At 34.8% G+C, this 22,515-nt stretch overlaps 2 protein-coding genes across 4 annotated transcripts; one reads left to right on the forward strand and one right to left on the reverse strand.

The window, feature by feature from the left end:
* The first annotated feature begins 11,230 nt into the window (after window positions 1–11,230).
* On the forward strand, window positions 11,231–12,604 carry LOC147551604 (uncharacterized). Its single transcript, XM_086668917.1, has one exon. The coding sequence runs from the start codon at window positions 11,476–11,478 to the stop codon at window positions 12,415–12,417; it is 942 nt and encodes a 313-aa protein (XP_086525043.1). The 5' UTR covers window positions 11,231–11,475; the 3' UTR covers window positions 12,418–12,604.
* Window positions 12,605–15,065: 2,461 nt separating this feature from the next.
* LOC147551605 (peptidyl-prolyl cis-trans isomerase CYP40-like) lies at window positions 15,066–20,100 on the reverse strand. 3 transcript variants are annotated; one of them, XR_015237539.1, is made up of 9 exons: window positions 19,650–20,100; window positions 18,656–19,153; window positions 18,364–18,451; window positions 18,221–18,273; window positions 17,858–17,962; window positions 16,256–16,331; window positions 15,963–16,000; window positions 15,511–15,880; window positions 15,066–15,414 (listed from the first exon to the last, which is right to left on the reverse strand). XR_015237539.1 is itself a non-coding variant. In XM_086668914.1 (9 exons), exons 1-8 carry the CDS (start codon window positions 19,818–19,820, stop codon window positions 15,827–15,829), a joined length of 1,083 nt encoding a protein of 360 aa, XP_086525040.1. In that variant the 5' UTR covers window positions 19,821–20,100; the 3' UTR covers window positions 15,066–15,414; window positions 15,810–15,826. The 3 variants fall into 3 exon arrangements, 1 of the variants encoding a protein (XP_086525040.1); XM_086668914.1 differs by having other exon boundaries at window positions 15,810–15,880; XR_015237540.1 differs by lacking the exon at window positions 15,066–15,414 and having other exon boundaries at window positions 15,806–15,880; window positions 16,256–17,313; window positions 17,390–17,962.
* Between the last annotated feature and the right edge of the window lie 2,415 nt (window positions 20,101–22,515).

The raw sequence follows: 22,515 nt of genomic DNA on the forward strand, positions 1-22,515 counted from the left end.
ATGAATACGCGACATAAACTAAATAAGCACATTAAGTGCTATAAGCACAAGACTTTAAAGGCTTTTCTAAAGAGTCTTAAAGTTCATCTACGAATAAATTATGTACACCAAAACTTGTACCTTGTGACCTCTGAAGAAGGTGCAAACACAAGACCAAAAGGACTCTCTGGTTGGAAAAAAATTATATGTACAACCAAACACTTGTTCAATGCCTAGGGTTGATCCTGTGTTTTCAATGGCTCCAGTCGAATTAAAATTTTGTGACTATGTAAGCACGTCATATTTATGCCAGAAGACATAATGATTTCAGACTCCTTTCCTTTTCTTAAGACTTGTTTGATAAAACATATAAGTTTTATAGTTCAACAAAATTTGATAAACGATAAGTTTGATAGTTCAACAAAAAAAAAAAGTTTGATAAACGATAATTTGATCATAAAGTCTATAAAATGAATTCGTTCAAGCTTATTATTTCAAATGAGCAAAACAAAAGAACAGTTCTGAATATGCATTAGGTTGTTAAGAGAGTAAAAATTAATTTTGAGATTATTTTGAGGCTTTAAGGAGATTACAATAGCAAAGTATGATGATGAACATTTTTTACTTTTCCTTATTTTTTATTTTGAATGGATGGAGTATCTACTGAAAATGTAGTGGTGTCTCATAGTTTTCTCTTGTTTTGGTACGTAAGTGTTCAAACGAGCTTCTTAAATGTATTGCATTTGTTATCTTTGTTTACTCTTCCTTACTCCAGAGCATGGTACTACGGAGGATAAGTTCGTTCAAAGTGTAAGTAGAGGTCTTGGGTTATCCGAACACTGGGGTAGAGCCTTAAATCCTTCTATCCACCATGGTTTAATAGATGACAAAAGATGTTGGATTTAAACTTAAATAGAGTAACAGTTACGTACGACGTTATGACTTGAGTGTTAAGGATTATGTGAAAGCGGTTTTGTTTCATGAATTAAAGATGCTAAAATTGTTTTACTGTGATGTGAGAAGACTTTTCAACTGTTTTTACTATGATGTTTTAATATAATAGATTTCTGAAACAATTTGGGAACAAAAATGTTCTTAAATAGCCGAGATACGACGATTAAGAGAGAGTCCAAGATATTTGAAGATCTAGATCTGAAGATAGTGTTTCATATATTTAAGATATTTAGTATTTTTTGTGTTCTTGTATTTTTCTACTATTATAAGTAGCCACACATATATCAAGTTTCATAGATTGGTTGGAAGTTTTAAGAAACAAGAAAATTCCAATTTACTCTATCAACATGAAATGGGTTCGAGGGATTTATCCTTCAATTGCTTCTGACCAATGTAAGGAATCTTCTCACAATCGTGGAATTAATTAAAATATAGCCTTGGTGACTTTCTTCATGTAGGTGGTAAATCTCTTTCCAACCCACGTTAAACTGTAATGTTCTTTTGCATGATCATCTCATGACTGGTAAAATAATCAAGTTGATTGACAAGATAGTTCGAGGATTAACAATTATATAGGACACCATAAAAATCTGCATAGATAAAACATTGCTCATTTGCTCCTAATAGAGAGGGTTAGGCATTCATGTATATATTGTATTCATTTTAGCGGCCAATTCAAACGAATGTGTCCCAAAAAAGCAGTTCAAATATATTATTAAAATTCTATGATCCAAATCTAATCTATAGAATAATAGGGAACAAAAATGTTTGGTAGTGGATTACCATTTTAAGGAATTGACCCATTTTTAAGGATTAGATTGTCCTAATGGGGGCCGAATTGATGAGCATATAAGATCATGATTTGACCCCAAATCACTAGTCCATTTATAAACCAGACATTTGGAGTTAAGTGTAGCTTTTCCTAATATATTCGACTAGAGAGATGGAGGGTCTTAATAAGGTGGCTTCAACAATAAACTCTTCACTAACAACTTTATCTCATATTTTAATTCAATATTGAATTTAGGGTTGGGTGTGAGTGAGACTAAATACACTAGAAGTGGATTCCCTAACAATCATGTAGATTTTTAATGTTTTTTTTTTTTGATGAGAGATGTAGATTTTTAATGTTAAGCGGATGAAATAGTTCTAACACATTTCTTTAGTCTTTTATAGAACGAGAAAGATTTTAATTTTTGATCTTTATATTAAAGAGAATCATGTGTTACTGCCAAATCAAAATGGACTTCACATTTCGTTAGTCTATATATTAGTTAGAACTGGACGGATATAAATACAAATTTATTACCTTATTGATAAATGTATAATTAGAAAATATGCACCAACCATGACTCGGGGGCGATGCACTCTGCCTAAATTTTCCAAGCAAGTAAGAAAAAAAAGCGATGTTTGAGAAATTTGGGCCGACCATATCAGATAACATGAATTTTTTTTTTTTGAAATTGTCAGCGTACCTTGAACCTTTGGCTCATAAAGTGGAAGACTATACATCTTACTGCTCCGACCATGCTAGCCACATAAATGGGTTTAGATGGTTTTGTCCAAATTTCAAGTCATACATCATAGTTGATTGATTATTTAGGGAATCTTCCCTAATACCCACTCTACTTAAATACAAGTACAGAACAACTGCAATGTAACAGTCAAGTATTCATTCCTCTCTCTTTCAGTTTCAGACAAATAATGAGAACTTGATTTTCATTAATTTGCAGTTCAAAAATCAGCATGGCAACAACCAAGTTCATGGTGTGTTCATGTATTTTTGTTATTTTACTGATTTCAACTTATGAAGTTCTATCTACAGAAGGAAGCAGGCATTTGAATAAGGATAATCATGGGAACAAGAAGACTGAGGATCAGACACATGATTACCTGCAGGAGGGAAGAAGAATAATGGTTAAAAAGGTGGAAGGATTTCGACGCACAGAACCTGGACACAGTCCTGGTGTTGGTCATTCGATTATTAACTGATCATTACTCAATTTACTACCACTAAAACTTTAATTACTGTATTGTTAAGTTGTTCATATGTAGTTCAACATTGATCTCTCTTTCTATGTCTATCCTTTTATCTATATTGAGTTAGAAAATGGCTTATTTCCTTTACATTCTTATGCTCAGGTTATTTAGAAACTGAAGGAAGTTCTTCTTGTCATCTTACGACTAAAATATACTACTGAGACATGGATTTTACAGGGACAAATTTTACAGACTAGATGACGGAGTCCGCCAATGTAGGTGGTTCTCTATCTCTGGCCGCCGCTTAATTTCCAAAGTTTCAGCCATTGGAAGCAAACAAAAAAGTAGAGTTGTATTTTCTGGCGTCAACCACTTTTGAAAATTTCCAGCAACTTTGATGTATGATGTTGTAGAAAAATCTATAATTCGTCTGGTAATACAACCTTCTCAGTTGAGAAGGTTTTCTGCTCGTTGTAGGTTCACCATGGACAAGCCGCCAATAACTTTCTCATGTGAAACGGTTATTACCATGTCAGGGGTGGCCCTGGGCCAAAGCGAACAAAGCGTCGCTTCGGGCCACCGGTTTTTAGAGGCCACCAAGACATTAATTTCATTAAGAAATATATAAGAAGCCCAACTCTCTAAGAAAATTATAAGGGCCCCATGTAACAAATGTTAAGTAAAAAGGGCCACCAAATTTGATGATCTTTAAATGAATGGGGAGCCCCAACAGTTTGTTTGACTTATGAAACAAAAATGCTTTTTAAATATCCAAATCATGAAATCCCAATATCCCTTTCTTTCTTCAAGCCAAAGTGCCAAACCAGACTGCTTATTCAATTTCTAGAAACAAAGTTTATTGTTTTTCGTTGTAAGTTGTTTAGTTTCAGAAGTACAAAGAAATATTTTGTTTTCTATTTGAGTTAAAAAAAATTACCCAAGATGATGGTGATTTAAGAGATTCATGTGGTCGCTTTGAAACCTTTTTCAAGCATAACGAGTCATATGACATAGACGAACTAGATTTATTTTCTTAACTGAAACTGTTGAAGCATTTTTTACCGAATGAGATCAAAAGACCAATTAAAGTACTAGATTTTTTGAAAGATATGAAAGGTTGTTACCCGAACACATGGGTTTTCTTATAGAATTATGTTAACCATACCAATTGTTGTTGCCTCTGCAGAAAGAAGTTTTTCTAAGTTGAAGTTGATTAAGTCTTATATTCGATCCACTATGTCGCAAGAACAGTTAAACGGGTTAGCTATATTATCTATTGAGAAGTATGTGGCTGTCAGTCTTGATCATTCGACGATTATTAGTGACTTTGCATCGAAAAATTTAAGAAGAACAAAATTTCAGTGATTGTGATTATCAAAAAAACTATTTTTGTTACGGGGGATGTGTTTTAAGTCCAAAATCGCATGATCAATGAGTCTAGAGACCAAAGATAATCTGAAATAGAAAATAAATCCACTCAAAGTAAATTACATGTCTATCCTCTCATTCTCTTTTACTGCCTAACCTATCCTAAGTTAAAAAAAATAACCTAAAATAATATATACCATAATATTTAGAGATTCATTAAATGATTTCCTCAAAAATAAACTTTCCTTCCGAAAAAATAGTTGCCTTTACCGTTTAGCAGAATACTTTCTTTTATATTTCTATTAGAATTGGGCAAAAGCAAACCGAAGAGAGAGAGAGCATCGTCACTTTTTAATATATGAACTAGGTTTTGATTTCATTCATCATCGACGCCCAAATTAAATCGAGTGAAAAAGGTGAAAGCATCGAGTGGGAGAGAGAGAGAGAATCGATTGATGGTTTCATTCATCATCTACAGTAGTGAAGAGTAAGAAAAAACAAACGTTACAATAAAATGTTAAAAATGCTGTTAGACTCGATAAGATTCTACCAGCATAAAATTTTATTAGAATCAACCTATTGTAACAAATTCATATCAGATGGTAACAGAATCAAGAAAATGCTAGTAAAATACTGAAAATGTAACAAAAACAATTTCACATAATATATTTTAATTACTAAAAAGTATTTGTTAACCTATTGTAACAAATTCATAAGATGCTAGCAAAATATTCTTGCTTTTTAAACTACTGTATTCAAATTTATTCAACCGATGCTAATATAATGTAAAAGTTGCAATTAGAATCAATAAGATGCTAGCTAAATAGTATTTGCTTTTTAAACTACTTTATCAAATTCATTCATCAAATGTTAGTAGAATGTAAAATATGCTAGTAGAATCAGTAAGATGCTAGCAAAATAGTTTGCTTTTTAACCTCACAAAAGAATTTGTAGATGTTTAATTGGATCGAGGTAGAGATAAAAAGCAAATCACAAATTCATACTTTCTTGAAGTTCAAAGAACATAGAGTTACAAAGAGAGAAAATCGTTTTTGGGAGAGAGCATCTCGTTTTAGGTAAATATTGATTCAATTGGTAGGTTAATTTAGACAAATATCAGTTTTGGAAATAATATATTTTCTTGAATTCAAAGAACATATAGTTACAGAAAGAGAAACTCGTGTTTGGGAGAGAGAGAACTAGATTTAGGTAAATATCCATTGATTTGGTAGGTTACTTTAGAAAAATATAAGTTTTGGAAATAAAGATTAACATTAAATATCCACCATAAATATTTTTTCATAAAATTACTAAAAAGTATTTGTTTACCTATTGTAACAAATTTATAAGATGCTAGCAAAATATTCTTGCTTTTTAAACTACTGTATTCAAATTTATTCAACCGATGCTAATAGAATGTAAAAATTACTATTAGAATCAATAAGATGCTAGCTAAATAGTATTTGTTTTTTAAACTACTTTGTCCGATGCATTCATCAGATGCTAGTAGAATGTAAAATATGCTAGTAGAATCAGTAAGATGCTAGCAAAATAGTTTGCTTTTTAACCTCACAAAAGAATTTGTAGATGTTTAATTGGATCGAGATAGAGATAAAAAAACAAATCACAAATTCATACTTTCTTGAAGTTCAAAGAACATAGAGTTACAGAGAGAGAAAATCGTTTTTGGGAGAGAGCATCTCGTTTTAGGTAAATATTCATTGAATTGGTAGGTTAATTTAGACAAATATCAGTTTTGGAAATAATATATTTTCTTGAATTCAAAGAACATATAGTTACAGAAAGAAAAACTCGTGTTTGGTGGAGAGAAACTAGTTTTAGGTAAATATACATTGATTTGGTAGGTTACTTTAGAAAAATATAAGTTTTGGAAATAAAGATTAACATTAGATATCCACCATAAATATTCTTTCATAAAATTTATGGAAAAAATAATTGTATTAACTCAACCATTATAAACCTTTGGTTTACCAATGGTTAAAAAAATATTTATGAAAGGGCAAAATTGAGAGAAAATTAAAGGATTGATGCATGGGGCCCACCAAATAGTGAATTTTTGGACTTATTTTACATTTTCGGTTTATTTTGGTTTTATTTTATTTATTGATTTAGGAGTGGATATATGACTAATTACCCCCCTATTTTTGGACCTTAAACTCAAAAATCCTTTTTGTTATATAAATTTGATGAAAATATTTTGTGGTACTTACGATTTTCATGTAATACATTTATACGTTTTACAATTTGATAGAAGGGGCCACATTTTCAGACCTCGCTTCGGGCCACCGAAAAATCAGGGCCGGCCCTGTACCATGTGTGGACATATAGTATCCTTGGTAGTGCTGCTTCAAATCACATATCAACATCATAGTTTGTTATTGCATCCTTAGTATAAAAAAAAAAAAAGAGACTGTGTGTACTATGTCAACATCATAGTTTGTCAATCAGAAAATATGAAAAAGAAGCTTAACTATTTCATCAACAAAGCTGGAATAGCTCAGTTGGTTAGAGCGTGTGGCTGTTAACCACAAGGTCGGAGGTTCGACCCCTCCTTCTAGCGATTACTCACTTTTTTTTCTATTCTTATTGGATCACATTGAAGCCTGGTCCCATAAGAAATAGAATGATACACAATCAACAAATCAGATGTGCTGTCTTACTATTTTTGTAAAATCTCGCCCAGTCGGTCTGATTTTTATCCAGATTTGTAATCGATGGATCATGGTAACCGCAAGTAGTCGTGTAAATACCATCTTCTTTTTTGCTTCCAATATAACGACATTGTTGTTAACTTCTATGTGGTATTTGGATTTCTCACATTTTTGGGCAATGATAGGAGGAAAAAGAGTCCAGAGCATTGATTCTGTCCACTGTCTTGTTGTAAGATTGATTAAATCCTTGTTGATATCAATCGACCAATTTTCTACGTTTTACTGATCAGACCCTCAACTCTAGTTTGGACCCATGGAGCTGAGAAGATTTATGTTTCTTCGTTGTTACCGATTTGCCAAATATAATTTTGTAAGGATGATCGTTTGGGCAATAAGGTCCTTGTAGTATGCAAATAGACATTAATCATATGTGTTGAGATGGGGAGGTCCGTCAGACATGACAATTTGGATACTGAGCAAGTACAAGAGTATTTAGGTTTAAAGAAACTTATGAGGCGATGAGATCGGTTAGTGTTAGGGTGCCACGGCGAGGACTAGTTTGGTTTCCTAACTGCATTGGGAGACATAGTTTCTTTATGGGGCTGGCCTTGAGAAGAGGTTTAAAGACGAGGACAAAACTACAAGGTTGGGGAGTATACCTTGATCAAAAATGCGTCCAATATAATAGGGAGGACGACTCAGATTACTGATTTTCCAATGTGGCTATTCGAAACAAAATCTGGGAATCATTGTTCCAAGAATTGGGTTATCGCCAATAATGCCCATTTGCTTGGGATGACGAAAGATATAAAGGGTTTCAACAAAGATTTATAGAGTTCATGTTTCACACGTCTACATAGAGATGAACCAATCGACAAACTATTTATCACAATAAGGGTGGCCAAATAGAGACATTTTCAAAAGTGCAAAGCTTATTAACGGAGTTGGTTAACATTTCGTGTTTGGACAATCGGAGATACATTCGACTTAGGAAGGGTTGGGGGCTTGGGGCTAATCTTTACAATTTTCCAAGTAGTTTCTTCTTATGCTTTTTGTTGAAGGGGTGGATCCTTCAATCAACCATATTTTAGAGAAGATCTTGAATACTAACATTTATCCGAACATCATCAAATTTAAAATTAATTTAGAAAGTTTAGACTAAAAAAAATCTATAGTTAAAGCTAATAAAGAAGACAATGTATATGTGGTTTGTGATTGGTTTGTGATTCAATTTAGACAAGTTCTTCCCTTTAATCAACCTAACCTATTAAGTATTAATTAATTAGCTGAGACACACAAGGGCCAAGAAAAAGCAATTCTAGAAAGTTAGAAAACTCTTCCCATGCTACAAATTTTATACTCTCATTTATGTCTTTTTTTCAACCACCTTATACAGACGTTAATCTTTAAAATAAAAAATATCCTTACTCACGAAATCTAAAAATATCCAACTCACAACGATAGAACGCATTATCCACATGTGAAAATTCAATTCTGGGCCAGGATGGCTTCTGATCCCTTCTTATTTCAGACTAATTAGGACACTATTTGTGCGAACTCTGGCCATTACTGATATTAGTGATGAGTGCCTTAAATTTCTTTTAAATCAGGTTACATCTTCCCTTCAATTCACTTTATGTCGGACCCCGAAGGCCCAAATTCTCTTAATATAATCATGGCCCAAGAAATTATACACTACTTTCACTTCAGAAGTCCAAAAAGAGCGTTATGGATTTAAATTTGATATGTCAAAAGCTTTCCATCATAATCAAAGATGATTCATCCTCAGACCTTAATACTAAAATTTTATTGATAAAATTGAAATTTTTCAAAAACTATTAGATGCCCTTCCTATAGTATTAGTGTTTCTTAAACCTCAAATTATTATTATTTTAAATAAATAAAATACTGTAAAATTATTTGTAAATATAAAATTGCTAAATATGGTAATTATTTGCAAATATAAAATATGCTAAATTATTTACAATTCTCGAAATGTCCTCTAGAAATCTTTCTGAATTACTAAATAATAAAAAAAAGAAATGCATACAAACTTAAAAACAATAACAAGTAAGGCCCATGAATACAATTAAAAATTTGGGGTTGCAATAAATAATTTTGGAGGAGAGCGTGGATTTAGTATGACTATATTTTGCACCCCCTATCGTTGGATCCATATCCCCACGTTGATAATGTGTCAAGAAGGGGGCAAATTGTACTTTATTGTTGTTGTTGTATCCTTTTAAAAATAGGACTAAGGGGAGGACTTACATTTGCTTACTTTATACAAAGTTGGTAGAGCACCCTAGACACTCAACAGTGGGTCAACTAGTGAGAGTATTTCAATCGCTAAAATCTAGGTTCCCACATGGAAATTTACAGTTTTTGTTACAAGTTAGGTCCTTTACCCTAAACAGAGGGGAAACAAATTTTTTAGATGTTTTTTTTTTTTTTGAAAAAACAAAATTTTTAAATGTTGCTATACAAAATTTTGTTTATCGAAAGATATAACTATGTTTATCATTTGTCTAAGTATCGGTTCAACAGATACCCACAAAATTTTGTTGCTCCTCCAAATTGGTCTTTGGAGTTTATAAATACCCCCACGGCTTTTGAATATTGTTTTGACTAGAACGTGTTGATCTAGAAGAATAATTTAAATAAATTAACAATAGATATTATTTAATACGTTTTCCAGTAACTTGTAACCAATTAGTCCAAGGGTAATAAGGATCAGGGACTGAAAGTTCTTGTAAACTGCATACTTTTTTTTCTTTAACTTAAAAGTAGCGACTTAGTCCACATAATCTTATTCAATTAGACAGATTGATTTATACACATTTCAGTAGTTGTTTTCTATGTATTTTCTTTTTGTCTATATGTCTGACAAATTTGTTGATGTTCATAAAAAAATGATTCTTGTGAATCTAGAAGGCCTTGTATTCCTTGTCAACTAGCTATGGACATTCAACTTATTTAGGTGGAAGTTAAATAAGTTTCACATTTTCAACAAAAAAAAAAAAAAAAAGTTTCACATACCCAAGGTAAATGATGAAGAAAAATTTAAGAACATCATGGGGGAATTTCTTTAGTTCAACAAAAAAAAAATGGGGGAATTTCTTTCCATAGAAAAAAGTTTGAGGGAATTTTTACAAAATTTTTATTTATCTATTCATTTTGTCCCTCTGCTGATGTGGGGACATATCACTAGAATATATATTTTTTCTCCATTCTCTCCAATTACTCAACACTCAAATGATATTACGCCACATCAACAAAGGGTTGAGGGAGGGACCAAAATGGAAGGATGAATAGAATTTTGGAAAATTGTTAACTCATATATTCCACTCCGTTAAATACTGTAAGAGTTCATCTATTATCTTGACTTTATATAGTTTGAGAATAACTTTTTTTCTTTACAGTCTCATACAAAATTTGACTTAAAAGTTAATGTAGAACATTCTTGATCACATTCTTATATCAATTGTTTCAGGAAAGGCCCATGTTTTAAAGTTAAACATACACATTATGCAAGGCCAGCGCTTTGGGGAAAGCTAAATAGTTTCCAGGGTGTGAAATTTTAAAGGGAATATGTAAAATTTTAGAGATTTTTCAAGGAAATAAATTTTAAGGGGAAATAAAAAAAAAAAACACTCCACCTTACCTCACTCTCTCTCCACCTCACCTCACTCTCTCTCCACCTCACCTCACTCTCTCTCCACCTCACCTCTTTGTCTTCTCCGATTTAATTTTCCGGCCGGCGACCATTAAAAAAAAAAAAAAAAATTTCACTCTCTCTCTCTCTCTCTAGAAACTCCGGCGAAGGGACTCCTTCAACAGACCGGAACTCCGGCGAAGGGAAACCCCTTCGCCGGAGTTTCTAGAGAGAGAGTGAAAGAATTTTTTTTTTATTTTAATGATCGCCGGCCGAAAATTTTTCCGGTCGGCGACCTAATCGGAGAAGATAGAGGTGAGGTGGAGAGAGAGTGAGGTGAGGTGGAGAAGTATTTTGCTTTCCCCCTAAATAAAATTGTCAAACAAAATTGACTAATTTTTGACCAAGTCTTCACACCCCGGAAACTTTTTAGCTTTCCCCAAACGCTGCCATTATGCAATCCATGTGTAAGTGAAATTTAGAATGATTTGGGTCAAATTTTGACCAACTGAGGTAAAGACCTTATGATTGAAATTGGTATGTCAATAAGGAGGTCTTTATTAATATATATTCATTTATAAGGGTATCAAAACTAAATAAAGATTGTGCGAGGGCTAGGAATGGTAACTTAAGGGTACAAAATGGCGGCTGAAAGGTCAACTATCTCTCCTTGTTCCTTCTCTCCCATTTCTTCTTTCTCTCTCTATAAACATGTCATACATTAATCTTCTACCCCAAAACTCCAATCTTCTCAACCACCATCAAAAGATTATAACAAAGAATTCTTGCAGAGAGAAAAAGTGAAAATTCAAACAACAATCTTGATTTCAGAAACAGAGCAAAATTGAAACTCAAAAAAACCCAAAGATGGATATCATAATACCTTCACAAACAACAGAATTCAACTTCAATAGTACTACTTCTACTCCTTATGCAAGTGCTCCTTCAAGTCCTAAACGTTTTGGTGAATATTATAGTGCTCCAACTAGCCCTATTCATAGTTCTTCAATCTATCATGAATTTAACAGATTTAGTGCTTCTTCTTCTGTAATCACCTTTGATTGGGATGAAAGCATTGAAAAACCCCATTTGCCTAATGATTCCGAAGATGATTTTGCTTTCAATTTTGATTTGAAACCAGATAGATCTTCTCTAACTGCTGATGAACTCTTTGATGGTGGAAAAATTAGACCTTTAATACCCACAACTCATTCACAACTTACTTATGATTCTGGGTATACAAAAACCCCAATTATATCATCCCCAATTTCATCCAAATCGCCTATATCAAAAAAGATGTCTTGGGAGGATGAAACCAGAAAAGAAGAAGATCAAGATCGAGGAAGAGGAAGAGGAAGGACCCAAGTTGTTTTCTCTTCAAATTCAAAACGCAGAGAAAGTAGATCTCTTTCTCCTTTTAGAATAGCTGAATTTGCTTGGGAAGAAGAACAAAAACAACAACAACAAAACCCAAAACTCAATTCATCAAAAGAATCAAGACCCACTTCAGATTCGTCTTCATCATCATCAAGAAGATGGAGAATTAGGGATTTACTGTTATTTAGAAGTGCATCAGAAGGTAGAGCTTCAGATAATGATCCATTAAGGAAGTATACAAATTTGTCTAAAAAACCAATGGATGATGAGAAGAATTCTAGTTTCCCGCCGATTGGTACAAATTCAAGAAGAAAAGGACCGGGTTTGCATTACAAAGTGAACAAGGTGGTTGGTGATGATTCAAGGAAGAAAACATATTTGCCTTACAAACCAACATTGTTTGGCTGGATTGGATTCAATCACAAGGCTTAATTTACAAACACAATTTATTTATTTTTACTTTCTTTTTTTGCTATTTGTTTGTTACTCCCTGTAAAAAGAATTCTGCAAGAGAGGAAAAAGGTCAACAAATTTGTTATCTATTTTGTTCTTAGGATATGGGATTTTACTCCAATGTGTAAGATATTCAAAATTAAATACAATGGCTTTAAATTACTAACTCTCATGATCCCATCCTTCATCAAAAAAAAAAAACTCTCATGATCCCTATTTTGTTCCCGTCTGGGTAGAGACATTTTTACTTTCTCTTTCTAAATTTTGTTCAAACACATATTTGATCCGGATTCTGCGAAATAGTGGTCGGACAAAGAGACATTTTTTTCTTTAATTACTTATGCATCAATTTTATTGTCTTTACATAAGTGGCCTAAGGGTTTGCAGAACCAAATTTTAGTCATTTTTAACCAAGTCAAGAAGTCAACAGATTGACTATAATATATACAGGTCGACCCGCATCAAAACCGTCAGGTGGTGGTGGATCCGATGGAACCTTGCCCCTTGATCTCTGACGTGGGAGGTGGTCATGAGTCTCTAAAGCGCTTTGAGAACTGCTCTGGAGGCAGGTCAAAAGAAAGATAGACAAACTCTGGCAAGGAGCTCTGTCGTAGCCCATAGAACGGAGATGAGGTCTTCAGAAATCAACTCGGCACCTTGAAGTCATGCGTTGCCGCAAGGATAGAGGGAAGGTGGATACGAGCTAAAATTTACCCTACCTAAACCCTGACCTAAGAAGTGGTTCCGAGCAGAGACAGAGTAGTGGAGACGAGCTCAGTCCTCCTTTGAGCTCTGAACAACTTGAGCAAAGCACCAATGACGTAGGCTAGATAAAGCCAAAGATCCAGTTTTCATATAAGAATTTGACCATCACAGCATCTGAGCCAAGAATTACGTCAGATCAGCCTGACCTTTACAAGCATATTAGATCTGCTCTAAGGAAAGAGGTCAATTTTTTTTTTTTTGAATGGTCAGCGTGCCTCGAACCCTTGACCTTTAAGGTGGAAGACTTAACCTCTTACCACTCCAACCAAGGGTTGCTAGAAAGAGGTCAAATTCGTTACTCACACTTTGGATTCATTAACTAAGAACTGCAGAAACACCCCGCTGACACGAACGTTAGAGTGTCTTGTGTTTTTTCAATATCATCAATTTGGCGCTAGGAGGGATTTACTCTGTCAATCCCTTAACATTCGTTGGTTAAATTTAGGAATTTCTCGACCACAAGAACATTCAATAACCTATATTCCACCATGTATTCCAGTGAGAAACTATCAACAGAAATGGCACAATTGTAGGAAGAAAAGGGGCGAGATTCATACGCTATGCTCTCGATGCATTCCCTTTTAAAACCACCAGATAAAATGGAGCAGATGAAGAAATAAAGGGATGTTGAGGAACGGAGAGACCCATGGCAGTCCCTTGCAGACAATCTGTTGGCAACCCCAATTACCTCATCTACCTTGTTCATTGACAATGATAGAGACTTGGACACTAGATGGAAGTGGAGGGGGCTAAAAAGATAAAACAACCAGCACGCAAAGAAATTAGATAGATTTCAAAAGGAGCACGAAGAAGCTATCTTTTGTGGCAGAGCAAGAGGGCAAGTATAGAGTTCCTGTCTCTATGTTAGAAATCACTTCAAACGGGTACAAGTCTACATCTAGAGCTTTGGTAATTCAGCAACTAACTGAGATGAAGAAGATAAATGAGAAGCGGCCCCTTACAATTGGAAAGATAGCGCCGCCCCCCTTTAGCGTAGAAATATAAAATGCTGAAAGGCCCACGGACTTTAAATGTTCAATGCTCAAAACCTATGATAGGTCAGTAAACCTAGAAATCTTCCTTCAAAATTCTATCACCTTGATGAGCCTGGGTACCACAGACGAACCAACTATGTGTCGGGTCTTTCCCACTATCCTCTGGGAGGGGCGAAATCTTGATATTCTATCTTGTACCCATCACTACCACTATTTTTTTTCCCCCAATTTGTTATCAATCAATATGAAGAAATATTATCATGATAACAATTTTTCAAGTGCACCCACGTACAAGTTATGATGAGTACAAGATGAAAGGCAGAGATCTCAATCTTCGATGTAAAAGAAAGAACACAACAATTTCAACAATATGTTAACAGTTCAGAAGAAACCATCAACAAATGGCTCACATTTAAGTTGGTGTCTTATCATGCATCATCTCAGCCGATCAACAACGCTTGCGTAAGCATATCAGATTTGCCCTAGCAAGGAATGAAAGTGTCAATTTCTTGACATCATCACCACGGAAACAGTTTTAATACCAAACAGTAAAAATACTCCCTACTGACTTGAGTGTTCTAATGGTTTCTAAGTTTTTTACAATCTATGTTTCATCAAGTCACACAAGGATATTTAGCATCTGATTGTTGATCCTTCATCATCTGAGAGATAACTACAAACTATTTTTCTACATCATCACCATGGAAATAGATTTTACACGGAACAGTGGAAATACTCTTTTCCATCTACTTTTATTTCCATCGATATAGGTGCTCTCAAAGACAGACTAAGAATATACTGAATAACAATATCTACACAAAGCCAAGTTTTGAAGTTTCCTGCTTATCAGATACGAATCAAATTGGATTTTATCAATTGACACACAAGTTGCATATAAAACTAAGTAACAGTACAAAACAAAACTTAACCCATTAAGGTGCAAAAGAGAAAACAATGGAACCCTATACTGCAACAAATCATCAAGGTTCAATCAAGTCTTGAAGTAGCTCAATACCACTTACCCTGGATACCCAAAACAATAATTTCATCACTGAGTTCAAAAGTTGGACAGCAATTAATCTTTAACAACAGCTTACCATGATAATATATTACGGAGAAGTTTGGGGACAAAAATGGTGCAAAATTGACAATTTTAGAACTACAGCTACCTCCACCGACCTGATAGCTACCTTGCATTTTTTTCCTTCTTTGATACCTGAAATGGAAAACCAGCTTTAGGCCACAGTAGCATGAATGCTATAGATTATTTATTCAAACTTATATGTAGCAGATATAAAGTTGTATAATTTACATGATTTGAGGAATTCATGAAGCCATACTCTGAGCAAGGGCGATGGGGATAATTGTAGAATCTTATGATTTCTATATTGTTTATAGAAAACCAGATAAAGAAAACAAGATAAACGCCACATAAACTTTTGAAGAGAACACTTGTGGTGGAAACATGAATTCTGGTATCTGATTTTGCATTGTAAGATATTGCAAACCTGAACTAGTAGATAGCGTAAAAGTTGAATGCACACATAATGAAACCATTTGTTTTGAGGGAGAACATGAAGACAGGTTTTAATGGAAGGAAACCGGGCATACCAGCATAGGCATGCAGGCTACTGAAACATTTTCGAGTAAGCCTTTTTCTCCCGATCACGTCTATCAGCAATCTGCAACTCATTTTATCAGCTTTTTAATGAAAACTTCAATTTCTATTCATAATAATATGAGACCATGGTACCAGATACTTACCATCTTCTTTGCAACAGCAAGCTCCTTTTTTATTCCAGCTGAAAGAAAGCAACATTACAGCAATCACTTGGCTAAGATCAAAGTAAATTAGTTGCTAATAAGCTCATTTAGTCATTTCTTCTTATTTTGATTATCATGAGTTTCCAAACGAACAATTGAGTGCCTATCAAGAAAATGCATGACTAGAACCCTCTAGCCTCAGATCCTGAGTTGAATCATTGTTGATTCTCATTGTGATTCCATCAGTACCATCTGGACCTATCAAAGCATGATAAGAAAGCATTCACACTCACCATCATTTGGCTCCATCTCTAATGCCTTTTTGAAGCTTTCAACAGCAGCATCAATGTCCTTTAGAGCCATGTATGCCTGATATATGACCAAACTGATAAGTCAATCATACTGAAAAATCTCTTTAGCCGAAAAGATCCTCTATTACCATTTCATTTTCACAATTTAGTGGTCCAATATAAAGCGTCTTTGTACCTTATGGCAATAAATATAATACTTGCATTTGAATCAACATACATGTGATAATGAGAGCCGATTATGGGCACCCATTATATGTAACCGATACAAAAAAATTTTTTTAAGGCAACTTCTAGTTGTCAGTCTCTAAAATTTTACCAACTTCATAAAGAGAACCTTATCTGATATTAGTTTCAAAATAGTCACGCTTCGTCACGTGTATTTTCTATTCTCATTCGGGTCCTCAAAATGGTTATTGCCAGGGTTTAAAACATTTTATTAAATTGCATTCCAAACTTCACTGGAATTAAATGCTTAACAATTTATGCCTTCTACAAATATATCTGGTCTGGTGCTTCACCGTCAGCAGTTTAGCTATTATTCTAATTCTTCAGAAGCTTGCAGTAGGAGAAAATAATTTCGGAATAATAACTCTATTTCAACTCAGGAGAAAAAAAAGGGTTATGTTTCAGGTAGACTTGGCCATCTTTTAAGGATATTCTACAGGTTATAACAAGATAATGTACCATGGTAACTGCGAAACATCAACACCCTCCCATAAAAGAAATGACAACTAAGAAAAAGAATCATGTTGAAATTCTTAGCAAGTAAACCTTCAGAGATCTTGGCATAATAAGGTGCCTACACAAGTTATCACAGCGACTTGTTTTTTGAAACTTATCATAGCAACTTGTTAATTAAACAATTTCACCAATTTGCTTCCTAAGAAAATGATACGCACGGAGGAAGTTTGTTTTGTCAGAAGCATCAGAAGTATTCATTCAGGTCTAACAGATACATGACAAAGGGAACCAAGCCAAAAAAATAAATATAATTACAAATAAAATTATAAATCAAGGGAAACAATTGCAACAAAACAGAGCTAAGAATGAGCGAATAACCTGATTAGATCCAAATTCAAACTAAGAAAACCTGTTATAGGCTATGCTTTTTTCTACAGATCAGTAATTGCAACCCTAATTCGGCTACTCTCTCCCGTCTTATTTACTTATTCAGGTTTTCCATATGGTATCTAAAATTTACTTACAGAATTTGCAAACCATGAAATCTAAGTTCCAATATCATACCAATTATCGAAAAAGTGGAGAAGTACTCAACTTCAAATATAATCTATTAATTGACAAAAGGACAAAACTTCACATAGACTTCCGTTATGTGTATCCTACGTGTGCATCTATGTTTCTCCATCACCCACGACTACATCCAATGATTAACGAAATAACTCAGAACAAGGTCTTCTGTTATGTTCATCAATTTGATACTGATTAGCTGGATCTATTGCTTTCTATAATAAACATTTAACTTCATTGACCAGCTATGTGGATTTCGTGCAGGAAAAAAAGAAGTAACATACTGAATAGGAAAGTTCTATACCAATTAAATCCTTTATAAAGAACGATACCAACCTGACCTTGGCGAAACAACGCTTTAACATTGTCCTCTCCGTCTCGCATTGCAAAGTCAGTATCCAACAATGCTCCATTTAGATCTCCTAGTTTCAGCTTACAAGCCTAAACAGAGAGTGACAGAAAATCATATATCGAGTAGTTAAAAGAGAAAAATAATCACAAAATCACTTGAAGTCATTGAATTTGAGTGATACTGCTAAGTGTTGTGGTTAATTTCTAAGGTGGAAGACATTGATCTACCCAAGCATCTAAGACGGGTTAAGAACTAGACATGCATAAATTTTCCACCCTAACCAAAAATCGTACCCAGAAGCATTTATAACAGTACATAAGCATCAAACTCGAACACAAAAAACTTACAGAACTATTTGTAAATATCTGTGACTTTGACTTCCTCAGAGATGAACCCTTTTCTGCACAATAATATGTATAAAATTGAGACTATAATGAAGGGCTGAGGCATGTAATAATACGACATTACAAATCTTTAATAAACTTCTTACCTTCATCAATGTCATCTTTCTCCCAGCAGATATCCAGGTAGCGCAATGCCTTACGATACTTTCGGAGAGCCATCTTATAGTCTTGCTTCTGCGTGAATAAATATTGGAGTTACATTAAACGAACCAACACGAATAATTCTAGCTCGATCAGAATTTAGAGTCTTTCCAAGTAAGATGAACAAATAATTTGGTATTGATTATTGAAATCCTCAATCGGAAAAAAAAATAAAGGAGTCAATCAAGTAGAGGCAAAAGAAATGCATCACAACGAACCATGATTATTAAGAGTTACCTTGTAATGCTCATTTCCGAAATTCTTCACAGCAGCAACAACATCCATCCACCAAGAAACTTCATCTGGCTTTTCAGGAAGGTCAACTGGCCAGTCAGGATATATATCACCATCGTTAAAAAAATCTACAGTTCCGTCATCTGCTCCCTCAGGAATCTCTCCACAATCAGCAACTATGACTTCAAGAGTAGGACAATCACCCTCTGTTGTGACATGTTCGACAGAGCGAACCACTCCCATGCCCTTAATAACCTTACCAAACACAACATGCTTCCCGTCTAGATGAGGAGTACGAGTAGTAGTAATAAAGAACTGAGATCCGTTTGTGTCTGGGCCAGAGTTAGCCATCGACAACATTCCTTTCCGTTCATGCTTCAATTCAAAATTCTCATCTTCAAATTTCAAACCATAGATGGATTCTCCCCCTGTACCATTTCTAGCAGAGATATCTCCACCTTGTATCATAAAACTTTTAATAACACGGTGAAAGCAACTACCCTGAAACGAAGTATGAGCTATTATTAGTGAAAGAAAAAATTGATACAAGAACTACGTAGATGATATGTCAATCAGTAATTAATTATAAATGAAGACCCATACTTATATGTTTAAAAGAGCTATTTGTGGCCATCTAAGCTTGAAGTAAACCCTACCCTAATCCTCCAAGTGCATGAGAGATGTAAGACTCGGCTACCCAATGTGCATTTTAGTCATAGAAATCAAACACAATAACATCAAACAAGAGTCGGAAAAAACAATCAAAGTGACAACAAGCAAATGACTTTCTTCAGTTATATCTTATCCATACAAAAATTCAATCAGCCTCCTTCCAAATAAAGAAAGTATGTAACTATCCTAATATCTATATATAGAAACAGATAAAAACTTCAAATTTTTAAACCCAGCAAGTAAATCGAGGAAACAACATCAATTGGTGTCTTTTAATGCATGGAAGAATGAAGTAAGCTATAACCAAGAAAGTAGAGAAAGAAACCTTGAAATGGAGAGGAACACCAGTGTTAGGGCCGATACCCTTCTCACCAGTACAAAGAGCCCTGAAATTCTCAGCAGTTTTGGGTACTACATCACTAAATAACTCCATCACGATCCTTCCTTCTAGTTCACCTCCTATGCTGATGTCGAAGAAGCACCTTGGATTCGCCATCTTTCTTCTTCTTCTTCTTCCCTACTTCAAATTTCTCTGCTTAAAAGTTTCGGGACTTCAACAAAATGAAAAACCCTAATCCTTTTTTATATTCTCGTTCAATTCGAAGAACCGCGCTAACTCCCGCTTCGAATTTACGCACCACCCTTTCTCGGTTGGGTCTTCGCTAACATGCGCCCTTTGTTACGTGCACGGTGCACCCCGGTGCGAGTCTCTTTAGTCACGTTGAACTCTGTTAGCTACGATTCAAATGAGAGATTTTATAGACAATGTCCAAAATTATTAAAGAAAAATGTATTTTTTGAAAGCTAAAGAAAAATGCAGTCTATATTTGACAAGTTTGACTTGGTCAATTTTGTATGACCAAGTTTGGTTAAAGGCAATGCCTTCAATAATCGAGTTTGATGGCTATCTTAAATACTAGGTTCATCTCACCCATACATACACGGAATATAATGAAGAGTTAATTCCTATATGGCCCCCTACTTTGTGACCAGCTTTCTTTATGGCCCCCTTTTTTTCGTAAATTCAAATATGGCCCCCTATTTTCAGATAAATGTCATTACTGCCCTTCTTAATTCTAAATTTAAAACAATAAAAAAAAATGATTTCCACCTCACCCCCCTCTCTCTCCACCTCATCTCTCCCTACACCTCACCCCTCTCTCTCTCTCTCTCTCTCTCTCTCTCAAATTCACCTCTCTCTCTCTCCAACTCTCCTCTCTCTCTCCTACTCACCCCTTTCTTCTCCGGCAAGGTGGTCGGCCGGAAAATTCTCTCTCCTCTCTCTCTCTTAAAATTTTTTTTTTTAAAAAATCTCTCCACTCTCTCTCTCTAAAACTCCTGCGAAGGGGGTTTCCCTTCGCCGGAGGATCTGTTCGTGAACAGATATACTGTTCACGAACAGCAACTCTGTTCGTGAGATCCTCCGGCGAAGGGAAACCTCCTTCGCCGGAGTTTTAGAGAGAGAGAGAGTGGAGAGATTTAAAAAAAAAAAAAAAAAATTAGAGAGAGAGAGAGGAGAGAGAATTTTTTTTTTTTTTTTTTTTTTTAAGTTTGAAGGTGGCCGGCCGGAAAATTTTCCGGCCGGCCACCTTGCCAGAGAAGAAAGGGGTGAGTAGGAGAGAGAGAGAGAGGTGTAGGGATAGATGAGGTGGAGAGGGAGAGGGGTGAGGTGGAAATAATTTTTTTTTATTGTTTTAAATTTAGAATTAAGAAGGGTAGTAATGACATTTATCTGAAAATAGGGGGCCATATTTGAATTTACGAAAAAAAGGGGACCATAAAGGAAGCTGGTCACAAAGTAGGGGGCCATATAAGAATTAACTCTATAATGAAAGACTCGGTCCCTAGGGTTTAACGCCACTTGATTCTTTGAATTGGGTATTTAGCCCTTGCATTTAAAAATAAATTTCTTTGATGTTTTCAATAACGGAGCTCCTTTATCCTCATGTATTGAGAATTACTAGTCAATTAGAAGGAAGGGAATCTATTATTACAAGAATTGTAAATCGAAGGCCATTTTAACTGGTTCGGTAATCTGGTATATATATGATTTCACGCTTCTGAGAACTTCACAAATTTTTTCATTTTCTCTCTCGTATCTCCCTCGCTACATTTTTGAATCTTAGATCTAACCTTTTAGTCCTTAAACCTTCTAGCTATAATTTATGTCTAGTAACCGAAGCGCTCTTCTTTTACCAGGGTTAGAAGCTTTTTCATTTATTTCACACTGTCGATCTTCACACGACTCTTCATCCATAAAATTTCATCAACGAACTACGAGCTAAGCTCTGCATCCTCGGGCAGTTCGAGTTGATCATTCCCATCCCTGATGACTAGGTCTTAAAAACTTAGGGTCAAGCCGTAGGTTGTTATGAAGCTAGTTTTCTTTGAAGTAGGACTCTTCTTTCCTTTGTATTGCTTCTTCACTTCGCTCATGTCTTACTATCAGATTTTGTCCATCCAGTAATTTTTCAATGTTTTTTCTTTACACTAGACCTGATTCCCAAGCCCCCGATCTATTCTCTAACATCTTGTTGTTGTATAAAGTTGTGCAAAATGTTGTGGACAACTCGTCTGATGATGTCTAAATTTGGCTTTAGGTTATCATTTAGGATGTGAAGACCCGCTGAACCAAATGTTGAACAATTTCTTGTAATTCTGGGACAAAACTTGCTAAAAACGTGGAAACCTCTCCGATGCGCAAGTAGTAAGGTTTCTTGTAGTAAAAAGAATTGAATGAAAAGTTTGAATTTAAGAGATCAAACCTTCGATGACCTTAAATAGGGCGAACTTGTTGCCTTTATGGGTGTGGTTGGCTGAGTGCAATGAGCGACTGAGATGATGTGGCGATGATTTGTCGGCTTAATTGAACCACGCTTTTGTATATAGTCGTAAAAAGGATAAGTTTTCTTGTGTTGCATATATTTGTATCTGATAGATTTTATTGCCAATCTTGTAGAAAGTTACCTTCCAATAGACTTTTTGGTCCATATTATTTAGTTTTCTAGAGATTTCTATGTCCAGAATTTCAGATCAAATTAAGGTTTAGGTTGGGAATATCGAGGCATGCTGGTACCTCATATATTTCGGGATATTAAGGTATCAGACCAATTTCTGCATACATCTGTGACCATGACGCTCAGAGAGAAAAAAAAGCAAGAGATTCTGACCTGAGGAGATGAGGAAGTTCA

The sequence above is a fragment of the Eschscholzia californica genome, unplaced genomic scaffold, assembly GCF_041429995.1.
Source record: "Eschscholzia californica isolate CP2 unplaced genomic scaffold, dmEscCali1.0.p SCAF_3, whole genome shotgun sequence".
NCBI lineage: Eukaryota > Viridiplantae > Streptophyta > Magnoliopsida > Ranunculales > Papaveraceae > Eschscholzia > Eschscholzia californica.